Genomic DNA, 13,270 nt, shown 5'->3' on the forward strand with positions numbered 1-13,270 from the left:
GAAAGCATTCATGACATCTCTAACACTTTTAAATGTTTACCTGAGACATTTACAGTTTAATAAAGGTGACATGAATTTAAGTTCAACTTCAACTAAGTTTTGGTGAAGAGCCGAGTGGAGTGACTTCTGGATGGATGAGGCTGTCTGGTAATATCAGAATATTTTAATAATTCTGTTGTATGAACTAGAGAAATGAGATAAGGCGTGCTAGTTGAGTTTTAAGCTTTGGACAGAGCCAGGCGCACTATTCCTCCCTCCTTTCTTTCAGTCTTTCAGTGAACATTAAGACAACTTTTGATCCAAAACAATTATCTCAAATAGTCCAATTGGATGTGACAACCAATTTTCTTGGTTAAGTACAGCAAAGCTCTCTGAGTCGACCTTCTTTTTTCTTTTTTTTTTCCTTAAAATTGAACAAAACAAAACAAAAAAAAAAAATGTGGTGCTGATATATTTATATTACGTATGTATTTTGTTTACAGGGGGCTCCCGGTCCTGCAACTGGTAATGTTTTTCCAGTAAATTAAACCAGCAGACTTCATAGTATTGCTTGTTTTGATGTTATGCTGGGTTTCTTTTGTGGGGAAGTGGTTGACACTTGTAACTATTGATGCAAACTAACACCTTCTGTGCAAGTAGCTTCAAACCCCGTCAGTCAGACCCCATTTAGCACAGCTGATCCTCACAGGAGAGCCTGATCTACCCTTCACATCCCCCCGGGGAGCATCACGTGATGAAGAAGCTAAACATGGTTATCGAAGCGACGCTTTTCTCCTGCAGTGGGAAGTTCACAGCATTTTTACACGGATACAGTACTGGTTGGACAGTTACCTGCTAGGAGGTTCTGTAACACTACAGTTGGGGGAGGGGGTTAAAATATACACTGCAGAGAAAAGGAAGGAAGAGGGAAGGTAGCATAGACCAACCACAACAAAGCCATATCTACTGTAAGTACTGAAGGACTATTCACTAACTATCCATTGTGGTAATGATACAGGTTGATGTTAGCATGACGCAGCAGCAAGGAGTTGTCGACTCAGCAGCTTACTGCTCTTTGTTTCGCTGTTTTGTCTATTTTCTTTTCAGACAGTTACAACAATGACGAAGGAAAGAGACGGAAAGTCAAACAAAGAAGGGAGACGACAGCTGAACGTCTTTTTTTTCCTCTCTGTCCACTGTGATATCATCTTGGCGTCTTAAAGAAACCACGGCGAAGCTGTTGGTTCTGGGAGAGGCATTGAGGGCAGTTGGACTGCCCTGGCTGCGTTTTCCTGTATTCTGAGATGTGATGAGATGGGTGAGTCAGGAGTCAGTGTGACTGCCCCCCTGCAGCACCTCATCATCTGACTCCCCCCATCCTCATCACTTCCACAGTTGAGTGCTGAGGGTCTGGCCTGAAGCAGGTGCTGGAGCTGCGGGCCAACCGGCCGCCGCGGGGGGCCCTGATTGGCTAAAAGTGGTTGCCGTTGGTCCTCCACTGCTCAAAGCCATGCCTGACATCTGCTGGGTCATCTGAGGGAGAAAAGGGACACACTGAGTTTCAATTCATCAAAGACAGACAGTTTTAGATCAGGAGGTGGGAGGAAGTTGTCCCCCCCCCCCATCATTACTACTCCTCACCTCCTTGCAAATCCCTCCTGCTCCCCTCAGCCTCCCGCCTTCCTTCCATTCTGTCTCATCTATTATGAATGTGCTTTGGTGCAGCGCTGCTCACTTATCTGGTCATCTGAGAGCTGTGGGTGAGTGTGTGTAAGTACGTACTGTATGTGTGTTGACCTGGACATGTATTCAAAAATATGTACACACACTACAGATGCACAATATTAGGAAAGCATACAATAACATTGCATACTGCCATGAGGGTATGCACACACCAACCGCTTCATCAGGTCCACCTTGCTAGTACCGGGTTGGTCCCCTTTTTCCTTCAGATCTGCTTAATTCTTGTTTCATAGATTCAACAAGGTGGTGGAAACATTTCTCAGAGGTTTTCTCCATATTGACATGACAGCATCACACAGTTGCTGCAGGTTTGTCGGCTGCATCCATGATGAGAATCTCCCATTCCACCACATCCCAAAGCTGCTCTACTGGACTGAGATCTGGTGACTGTGGAGGCCGTTGGAGTCCAGTGAACTCAATGAACTCATTAAATTATCCTGCTGGAAGTAGCATCAGAAGATGCTACACTGTGGTCATAAAGGGATGGACATGGTCAGCAACAATACTCAGGTAGGCTGTGCTGGTTAAACCAGGCCACATTGGTACTAAGGGGCCCAAATTTAGTCAAGAAAATATCCCCCCCACCATTACACCACCAGCAGCCTGAAGCGTTGGTCATTGTGTTGTATTTTTAAACTTGACAGGATCCATTTTGTTTTTTGACTGACTTCCTGCCTAACTCTGATTTAGACTGACGCGGTTTCCAAGCAGTAAGCAGCAAAAACAGAACAGAAGCATATTTTTAGAGAAGCGGAGCGTCGCGGTGCTTCAGAAACGCTGTGCGGTGCGCTTGGTGGAAGCAGCGATTCGCCGGTTAAGTGCAGCTCTCATCAATACAACTGTGACTGACCTTTTTCAAGTCCAAACGTCTTTCTGATATTGACATCGCATGTGTTAATATTACGATAATGATATATTCATCCTTTCATTCATTCATTATCTGCTTTGTCCATTTAGAGTCACAGGGAAGCTGGACATTGTACATCTATGATGGTATTAATATAGTCGATTTCCCGAATTTGAGACAAATATTCAGAGGCTGACTCAGATTAGAGTCTGAGGATGGGGTAGCTGGATGTAGGGAATACATCTAATTAATGATATCATTGCAAAGACAGCCACAAACTGTGTATGTGTGTTTATCTCAGGGGCAATTTATGATCTTTCCTCTCTGCTGCTGAGAAGCTGACGAGACTTTAAGATGCAGAGTGGAAACACATTTGAATCTGCAGTATCCGGTGACCTGCATTAGACATAATGCATTCCTAACCACCCCAACCCTTTCTCCAACCATATTCTCCAGCTTTAACAAAATGCTTATTTTTTTTAAAATAAAAATGCATCCTCTGACGAACAGCATCTTCTGGAAATGAACTGAAGAATAATCGCTCAATAACCATTTCTCTGACACTAAATGAATTGGACCAGTTTGCTGTTGGTTCTTCTTTCCAGCATGATCAAAGCGACCTTTGTAAACATTAGTTAGAGCATGCAAACCTGCAGGACAGTGGCCCTCAAAACCAGAGTTATAGAACCCTGTTATGCACTGTAACACATGGATTACCAATCCTGGTCCTTAAGGACCAGTATCCTGCAGGTTTTAGATGTTTCTCTGCTGCAGCACACCTGATTCAAATTAAATGGATCCAACAATTGCTTTTCAAGCTCTGCACAAGCCTGTTTTTGACTCATTAATGGGCATCAGGTGTGTTGAAGGAGGGAAACATGGAAACCTGTAGGACACTGAGACTCGAGGACTGGAGCTGGTGTCCCCTGCTGTGACAGACTACACAGTTTAATTCTCACTTCTAACCTGAGCTCTTAAATATTATCTCCTAGTTTCTGACCCTGGACTGTAAAAGTACTACTTGATTTTTCATGTGGGCAAATGTAGGTACCACAGTAAATACTTACTGGTGAAGCTGTACTGGCTCAGTTAAATTCTGATTACAAACAGTAGGTATATACAACGATCAGTCCCTCAGGGATGTTTCTTTTTTTGTGACTGCTGCAACCTAAAAAGCCTGATTATGCACCAGATTTTGTAAAAGTTGTGTTGGCTTTAAGAGTTTTTTTTTTTGGCAAACACACTTAAAATTTATTTTAAATAATAAATAAAAAATCTGAATTCTGATATTTTAACATTTGTTATTGAAATAAACACACTAAGGGAAGTATTTAACCACCCAGAAGAGTGAAGCTGAAAAAAAAAGTCCTGGATGTTATGAACTCCATCATGGTGATGGCACTGTTTTGCTGCAGAAAAAAAAATGTTTGTCAAAACGACGACTTTCATCCGTCTTTGCACCACAACGTTGGACGCAGTACAAAACGGTTTACCTCCACGTCCATGCAGAGCTCGAGGAAGGCGACCATGTGATCATCAGGCTGATTTTAGATTGCAAATGTCATTATTTTAGACGGTAGATGCGACACATCTCACGCACATGACTGCATGTTCACACTTAAAAACATAGAAGTAAAGTTGATGATGTGGATATCAGGTAACGTGGAGGAACACTGTGATTCGTCAAAGTTGCATTAAAGTTGAGGGAATTGGATGAAATTGTCAGGACTGACTGAACTTGTTTTAATAGCTGCATTCACAACTTCTGGACCAAACAAATTACATGAGGATGAGGGTATTTTAACACCCACACTTGTCCTGGTGAGAAGGGTCACTGCCTGCACTTTTCCACATTAAAAAAAAAAAAAAAAAAAGACGCAAACGTCGCTGTTCTGGTCATCTGTGCAGCGATCACTCGACAGCCCTACGTTTATCACATTTATTTAGTGTTTGTGTGTTTTCATTTTGCTTATAAAATGTGCTTTGTACTACTGTGCTTACTCAGGAACTAGTCGTACCATAGTACTGAGAGCAGGATGATCATGAAACTGCACTGAACTATTTGTGTTGATAAAAAGACTTGCAGTACCCTGGACAGAATATTACATAACAATCCCTGTAGTCTCTGTACTGGGAGGGAATATGCTCAGAGGAACAAATACAAGACATGACAGGATTTAAAAAAAAAAAAAATCCTGATATGAAAATACAGAAAACTTGAATATCTAAACAACTGAACTGGAGTCTACTTCCAGGTGCTAATTACCTGGCTCATATTCCACTGGGCTTGCTGCATGTTGTACATGTTCTGTCCCTGGTTGGCCGGCACCACCCCCAGCGGCTGCTGCTGCATGGCCATGTAGCTCCCGTTTGGCAGAGTCATGCCGGACATCATGGATCCTCCACCCATCATGGTGGAAGGTGGGACGCCTCCAGGCATCACTGGGGCGAATCCCTGCGGAGTGAACGGCATCTGTGGTTGACCCATGTACACACCTGGAGGGTAAAAACAAAGGGAGCACACACTCAAACACACAGCTGTTCAGCCATAACATCATGACCACCTGCCAAATACTGGGATGTAGAAAAAGTGAAGCAGGTTTCTGCCTCAAAAACTGAGACTTAAAGCTCACATTTCATGTGTCTTCATAGTCTTTTTATAAACTCTGAAGGTAAAATAAGACATGGGATTGGCCGATTACTTGATTTCACAATTAGTTGCAGTATTAAATGCCATGATTAATTAATCATATCGATCCCTCAATATCATCACCTTCCATAAAAGCTTGTGGCTGAACCATATCGGCAGAGCAGCACAACTTCCGTACGAAACGAAAACGTTTAACAACATCAGCGCGTTGCTGCTTTTGTTGCTTGGTTTTGGTTATAGCATGCACTGCGTGTATTTGATCAATATGTCTTGGGCTGAGTTTTAACTTGTCAATGAAAACTGTTGTTTGTCACATACCTCGCACTGTGATCAGCTCCAGTGCATCATACCCGGTATTCCAGTCACCTGCTCCTTAAATGAGCTGCACCAGTTGCTAAATACTGGTCAGAGGCATCTCCTGTGTCCCCCCCCCCCATCTTATTTGCTGAAATTTTATTATAAGCAATTTGTTTTGGAACTTTGTCTTTTATCTTGTCACCTCCTCTTAACCTCGTCTTGTGTTCTAGTGGTTTTGCTTTGATGTTTGGATTTCTTTACTGGAGCTCAACATTATTTTTATGTGACTTGTCCACTAGCATCTCTGTTTTCTCCTCCATCGGGTCAAATTTCATTTTGTGTTTGTGTCCTTCCTGCTCTGTTTCTAAACTCTTCACGGTGAAACCACAACATACGCTAAATCCTCATGAATACTGTTGTATGCGCCTGTTATCAATAGGGCCAACATTCATCAGAAAATCATAAACAACACGAGCAAACTATTTATGTGAACATAATTTTGCGCTCTTTATCAAGAATAGTAGTAAAATAGTAAATCAGGGCCCGAGTCTTCTAAGTTTCTTTGTCCCTGATAATAGATAAATAAACAAATAAAAGTTCAGCGACGTTCATTTAACATAAAGATGTAAATAAATAAATAAAAAACCATTGAAAACTTTCCTGAAAGGTTGTTTTGTTGTTCAAACATTATCAACTCAGCATGAGGTTGATGCCTCTTTGAGCGAGCAACGGTCTGTAGAGGAACCCAGATTTATTTCTACTGTTCCAGTATTATTTATGTCACACAGCAGCTATTCTGCTAAAGGACAGCCGGAAGTCAAAGCTAGCTAGATGTTTCTCCTGTTTCTAAATTCTCTACTCAGGCTCAAAATAAATGTTCAAAACCATTTTAAAATGCGTTTTCCAGAAAGAAGAGTCCCAAGTCCACACAGAGGTGCTGTAGCCTTTTCCATATGTTTTCTCTCAGCGAGTTAATATGTAGGATTTATTTTTTACTCACAGAGCAGAAAGGATTCAGTTGGAATGGGACTTTTTTGTTTCTATATTATTTTGTTATGTTGGCATCAAATGATAGAAATGAATAAAATTTAACGGCCTATAAGGAGTTTTTATAGAGTTTTTAAATTTATAGAGTTGTGAAATTAACACATAACAATAGTGAAAATTGTAATATCCGGATAATAACCCTCCCAACAAAACAACTGTGCCATGGTGGGAACAACAGTGGGATTAGTGCTGTGTAAGTAGTAATTTAGGCATTGTTCCAGACCGTAGTGAGAACTGAGAATTGAAGGCCAAGACTTCCATTTGACAGCTACTCTACAGTCCGACACTCATCCAGGATCTGTGGTCCTGAGCTCAGACATCCAGTCATGGACCTGACTCGGTCCCCTGCATCTTTCCAAGTTAAAGTAGTAGATTAGGTTTAACAAGAACATGCAACAGGCTGAAGGTGCTGGCTAGGTCTGAATACCTCCCTATTTTCCACCTGGAAAATGTGATGTCTAGGTAATCTTAGATAAAAACACCTCAAGATGAGCGACCTCTGACGTTAGCTGCAGCCATCCTGCAGTATGGAGAGGTGTTTATGGTCCTGCACACACAGATGAAAGTCTGTGATGTCGGGCATTAGTCTGGTGACATTCTGTTGGCTTTGATCCACATCAGCATTTATTTGGAATCTGAGAGGACAAAAATGCAGCAGAAAGCCCTTCATCCTTATTACCGTTCCTAATCCTCCATACATCAATGTAAACATGCAGCACTTTAATCAATATGCATCAATGTTCTTTCTGCAGAAATCCGCTGCCTCCATCGAGCAGAAAACAAAACACTAATGCTTTCCACTCTAAAAACAAGCTCAGGTTAGTGCATGTGAAAACACCCGCCTACACACACACACACACACACACACACACACACACACACACAAGTGACGCTAGCAGTTCAGTCTTCACATATAATAACAGTGGGATGAGAGTGAATCTGCAGACACTTCTTTATTTTTACTGCTGCAGAGGGACTGGGATAAATGCAGCACAGAGCAGACCTGGCTGCTTTTCAGCACGCTGACCTTTCATCTGACATCACTCTGCTCCAATTTTATGATGCATCCTTCCTGTGATGTGTGGATGTAATAGTGTGTAGATGTGTGTCTCCATCTATTTGCAAACACCTGCATCTCTCATGTGCATCATTGTGCTTCTAAGTTGTATGATTTCACAACCTACCAGACTGCCACTACGTGCTCGGTTTACATGCATGACACGTCAGCCTGGGAACTCAGATATAAAGTGTCTTCTGAGAGTCCTCAACACCACCATTTGTCATAATGACAATAAAATAATAGGCGGCAAGTGCAATAGCTTGATTTACCTGAATGGAGGCTCCTCCTTTCTGTCACTCTGATTATACACATGAACACTAGTACTGGGGTGTGTGTTAACAGAAAGTCGGTGGTAAATAAGGTTAATAGGAAAACTCAAACAGTCAATAATTATAGGAATTTAAGCAACTCTTTTGTGTAGATTTCAAGACATCAGTAGAAATAGACGCAGACCCACTGGACACTTAATTAGGTCCACTTTGCTAGTAGCAGGTTGGCCCCTTTTTGTTTTCAGAGCTGCATAATTCTTTGGTGTTAGAGTTGGAAATGTTTTGAGCTTTGTGACATGGTGCATTATCCTGCAGGAAGTAGCATCAGAAGATGCTACACTGTGATCATAAAGGGATGAAGATGGTCAGCAACAATACTCAGGTAGACTGTGGTGGTTGAACCAGGCTATGCTGGTACTAAGGGGCCCAAAGTGCAGCGGTGTATCCAGGAAATAGATTTCACTAACTGCAATGTCCATCGGGATCATTATTAACTTTGGTCAGAACCAGTGTATGAAAATAAAGGGATTCTTGGGTGTCTAGAAACACTTAAACGTAGAAGAACAGAAGAAAGAGGAAAAACATTGAATATGTTTCACTACCTGCAAGATAATTGTGTATATGTATATGTGCATGTAAAGGAAAGTCTCTCCATCTTGCTTCCTGTGGGAATGCGACCATATTAGTCTCGGGAATTCATGTCTGCCGTTGTCATGGCAGTGTACCTCCCGCCAAAAGCAGATGCAGAGGTGGCGTGTGACATCATCAGTTCCAGCGTTACCAAGGTACTGACTCAACATCCCAATGCTTTCACAGTTATCACCGGAGACTTTAATCACATAACTTTGGACAAACTTCTGCCCATATTCCAACAGTATGTGGATGGTCCCGGCCGAGAAAAGAAAACACTACATTATCTGTATGCAAATACCAGGAATGCATACACTGTCACAGCTCTCCTTCCCCTTGGCAGATCAGACCACAATCTCATTCTGTTCACCCCAAAGTATCTCCCACTTGTTCAGCGACAGCATGTGCACAGTGAGGATGCTGCTGAAGCACTGCAGGACTGCACTGAGTCAACGGACTGGGATGTTCTCAGCCACACGGGGAGGACATCAACAAGATGACAGTCTGCATCACAGAGTACATCAGATTCTGTGAAGAAATCACCGTTCCCACTCGGTCTGTGTGCTGTTTCCACAATAATAAGCCTTGGATCTCCAGCGACCTGAAGGCAATTCTCAAGCAGAAAAAAGAGAGTTTTCAAATCAGGAGACCAGGTAGAAAAGAGGAGTGTGCAACAGGAACTCTGGGTGTCACTGAGGAGGCGGAGGAAACAGGAAGCCAAACCCCAGCAGAATAATGTGAGGGAGGTGTGGATGGAGGTGAAGGAGATCACAGGTTGTTAGGAGACAAGCAGGCAGCTATCAGGCAGCCAGGAGAGAGCTGATAAGCTGAACTTGGCGTGGATGAAGTGAGCACCCAAATGCAAAGAGGCAGGAGGCCGAATAAGATTTTAACATATAAAAACTAACCTTACAATACAAAACACTACAGAGGCAAGACTGTGAGACTACATGACATGTCATAACAACTTCGACACATGACGGCTACAAGGGACTGGCAACGTGAAAAAAGAAACCGGTTTATATACACAGAAGGTCTAATGATGAACAGGTGAAGTGAATAAAGAAATCAAACCAGGTGAAGTAATGAACAGGAAACAGAAAGCTAAACAAAATACACAAGGGAAGAAACCAGAAAAATAAAACAGAACTAAACATGACAGAAGTACAAAACCCTGCATCAAAACCCACAGATCATGACAGAAATGTTTTCTCCAACAGGTTCAGCTCTCAGCTGCCTGGTTTCTCCACTACACAACCTGATCCCCACACACTCCGACTGTCCGTGATTTCTCTAGTGCTTTTAACACCATCCAGCCACTGCTGCTGGGTGAGAAGCTGCCGGGGGGATGGGTGTCGACGACTGCATGGTCTCCAGGATTACTGACCACCTGACAGGCAGGCCACAGTTTGTCCGTCTGGGCAGCGTCCTGTTTCATGTGGTGGTTCTCAGGGGACTGTGAGGTCTCCTTTCTTCTTCACCTTATACACCACTGATTTTCAGTACAACACTGAGTCCTACCGCCTTCAGAAATTCTCTGATGACTCAGCTGTTGTTGGGTGTATAAGAGAGGGAGGGGAGTAGGACTATAGAGCGCTGGTGGATGGCCAGAAAAGACCAGAGAGGTGGTGACAGACTTCCGGAGGAAGAGGACTCTAACTCCGCTGAAAATCATGGGTCAGGAGGTGGAGATTGCTGAGACCTTTAAGTACCTGGGAGTGACCATCGACCACAGACTGGACCGGAAATCCAACACAGATGCTGTGTACGAGAAGGGGATGATCAGGCTCTACTTCCGGAGACGGCTCAGATTCTTCGATGTCTGCAGCAACATGTTGGAGATCTTTTACCAGCCTGTCGTCTCCAGTGTGCTTTTCGTTGCTGCCGTGTATGAAGAAGACTGGCTCCATCATTGGGTACAAACTGGACAATTTTGAAACTCTGGTGGAGAGGAGGTCCCGGAACAACGGTTATCATGGATTACCCCGACCATCCTCTCCACCACACGCTGGTCGGACAGCGGAGCTCCTTCTCTACCAGACTGAGACGCTCCGCTGTCGTACGGACCGATAGAGCAAATCTTTCCTGCCACATTCATCAGTCGCTTCAATAAGTCACCTCTGGCAGATGGAGAAGAGCCGCCAGGCTCTACCTGCTGCTTCTATCCACTTGTCATTTTATTCTACTTTTTTTTAAATTCTAGTTTAGTTTACACATAATTATTTAAAATTTCATACTGCTATATCCTATTCTTCCTAATTATTCTGTCTTGCTCTGTTGATTTGTATATGTTGTACGTAGATTTGTATGTTATTTTGTTTGTTAATGTAAGTCTTCGTTTATACCAATGCGTGCTGCTGCAAGCCCTAATTTTAGGACTAATCCATCGGCTTTGAGCTCTTTCCAATGTAAAAAAATATCATTCAAGATCGGAAGCTTGAAAAGAGTTAATTACAAACACAAAGTACTTTATTGTGCAGAGGAAAAAAGGCTTTAAATGTGACTCATATTGCAGAGTACACACACACAAAGACCAACCAGTTAACACAAGTGCAGCTGCCCTTGTAGCTGCTGGAATCTATCGTCTGCTTAGAAAGTAGACTGGCTCTGTGGTTCAGATTTTAAAGCCAACAGAGGGTTACACATCAAACCCCACCACCCTCATCTCGTGTCTGTCCATATTTCACACACTGGTTAGCCACGTATCTAATCTTGCTTCTATTTAACAAATACATCTCTAATATTCTGTCACCTTTAGAGATGTTGCAATTACTTGTTTCACAATTATTCATTGTAATAAACACCCCGATTAATTAATCCTAAAGATCCCTCAATATCGTCACTTTCCATAAAAAGATGATTTTCTAACCATATTGGCAGACAAAATGTCAGAACTTAGCAAACTTATCCACTCTGAAGAAGTCCCACAGAGTGTCAGTGTCAAAACTATGGTTTATGTGAAATCCTTTTTTTACTTACTTACTACTTACTTGAGTCTAAAAATATTAAACAACATAAAAACAGATTTAACAACTTTAACCAATGAAGGAAAATTATTATTTATCATCTAAACCTTAAAATTGCTTGAAAAATGCAATAAATAAATAAATAAACAAACAAAAATAAACAAAAAAAATCTGAAGCCTGTATCAGAAAGCAACAAACTCTAATGAAAAACTGAGCTTTCGGTTCCTGATCAGCTGATTTTAGTTACTTCAAAAGCATCTTTAGCCAAAATCAGACACGTTTACAATAAAAAAATCATCATCAATCACCGGGGTCTGTTCCAGAAAGAAGGTTGTGTAGACGCTCAGAGTATGTTAACCTTACGTTGAGGGAGACTCTGAGGTTTCCATTCCAGAAAGAGATGCAAGTCTTACCCTGAGTTCGTTACCATGGTAACTGACTCCGTGAAGTAAACTTAGGCGTACACATTCAACATCACCGCAGACAAGAGGTGACATCACATCAAGTTTTGTGCTTGCTGTGATATTAATGGGACCTTTCTTTATAAGTTGGCAACACAGAACATCCTGGAAAGATGGCGCAGTGTTGAGTCATAAGGAAAGTCATCAAGTCTGAAATCATAATTCCATAAAAAATATTCCAGTATTGTGATCTACTGTTAGTTTCTCTGTCAAGGAGAAAATAGCTTCAATTTGCACAGAAGCATAAAGATTGGACTCTTGACCGTGTCTACATGACTAAATCCAAACTACATGAAACTTGTGGTGTTTGCTGCCACAGGAGGAGATGGAAAGACTGAGAACCGATGCAAAGCTGAATGAAATCTCATCCTTAATGTAACGCAGAGTTGCACATTGTAGCTTTAAACAGCAGCTTGTTTTTTTACAACAATCCCCTGAAAGTTTTGCACTATAAGGTTAAAACCTAGCCCAAATGATTATGTACTATATGCAGTTCAGCTGAGGCAAGCAGGGACTTTCATTCTCAGCTGTCTTAATTCAGAATAAGTAAGCAGTGAGCGTATGAGATCTGGCTTATGTGATGCTGTTATGTAGTAAAGCTCTCATAGTCACAGCCTCACTGCTACAAAGCTCAAAGGACCTGGAAATAATTACTTGGCTCGAGTTTCCAGCAGTTGCTATGCAGACTTACTGAAAGAGACAATCAACCTGTGGAAGTGAGAGTTATTAAAAATGAAGTGGGGCTGTGTGAAAGGGGGATACCTTGTCCTGCAGCAGACTGCTGCTGGTTCTGTGGCTGACTGCCCACTGAGCTGCTGGCGTACAGAGACAGGATGGAGTCTTTAGATAAAAGCTTCTTCTCTTCCACCTTAGCGGTGGTAGTGGTGGAGGAGGAAGAGGTGGAGGCAGAGGAGGAGGAGGTGGAGGGGTCCACCTGGGGGGCTGCTGCACCGGATCCAGACTGTGAAAGAGAAAATGGAACAAGTGGGGGGAGATAAGTCATAAAATATGTAGTTTCATCCCAACATTATGATGTAAAGTTCTCATATCATGTGTGCAATTAAGTGCTATGATAACTAATATGTGTGCAGCTGGTTTTAGCTTCACTTTATTAGGAGTATTTCATCATTTACTACAACCCAAGGTTGGGGTGCTGTGTAAAATGTAAATGAAACAGAAAGCAATGAGTTGCAAATCTCATAAAAAAATTATTTATTTCGAACATAAACAACATTTCAAAAAATAAACCAGAAAAATTCTACTTTTTCATGGAAAATATCAGCTCATTTTGCATCTACATATCTGCAGGGTGATGTTTAG

At 42.1% G+C, this 13,270-nt stretch overlaps 1 protein-coding gene across 2 annotated transcripts in view; it reads right to left on the reverse strand.

Annotated features, from left to right (window-relative positions):
• Positions 1-311: 311 nt before the first annotated feature.
• Positions 312-13,270, reverse strand: part of smap1 (small ArfGAP 1) — a 149,867-nt gene continuing 136,908 nt past the window's right edge. For both annotated transcript variants that reach the window (XM_042010277.1, XM_042010276.1), the window contains exons 9-11: positions 12,713-12,911; positions 4,836-5,065; positions 312-1,512 (exon numbers count right to left, since the gene is read on the reverse strand). In XM_042010277.1, coding sequence (XP_041866211.1) covers positions 1,363-1,512; positions 4,836-5,065; positions 12,713-12,911 — 579 coding nt within the window. In that variant the 3' untranslated portion in view covers positions 312-1,362. The remainder of the gene's footprint in view (positions 1,513-4,835; positions 5,066-12,712; positions 12,912-13,270) is intronic.

This window comes from Melanotaenia boesemani, chromosome 16 (assembly GCF_017639745.1).
Source record: "Melanotaenia boesemani isolate fMelBoe1 chromosome 16, fMelBoe1.pri, whole genome shotgun sequence".
NCBI classification, from domain to species: domain Eukaryota; kingdom Metazoa; phylum Chordata; class Actinopteri; order Atheriniformes; family Melanotaeniidae; genus Melanotaenia; species Melanotaenia boesemani.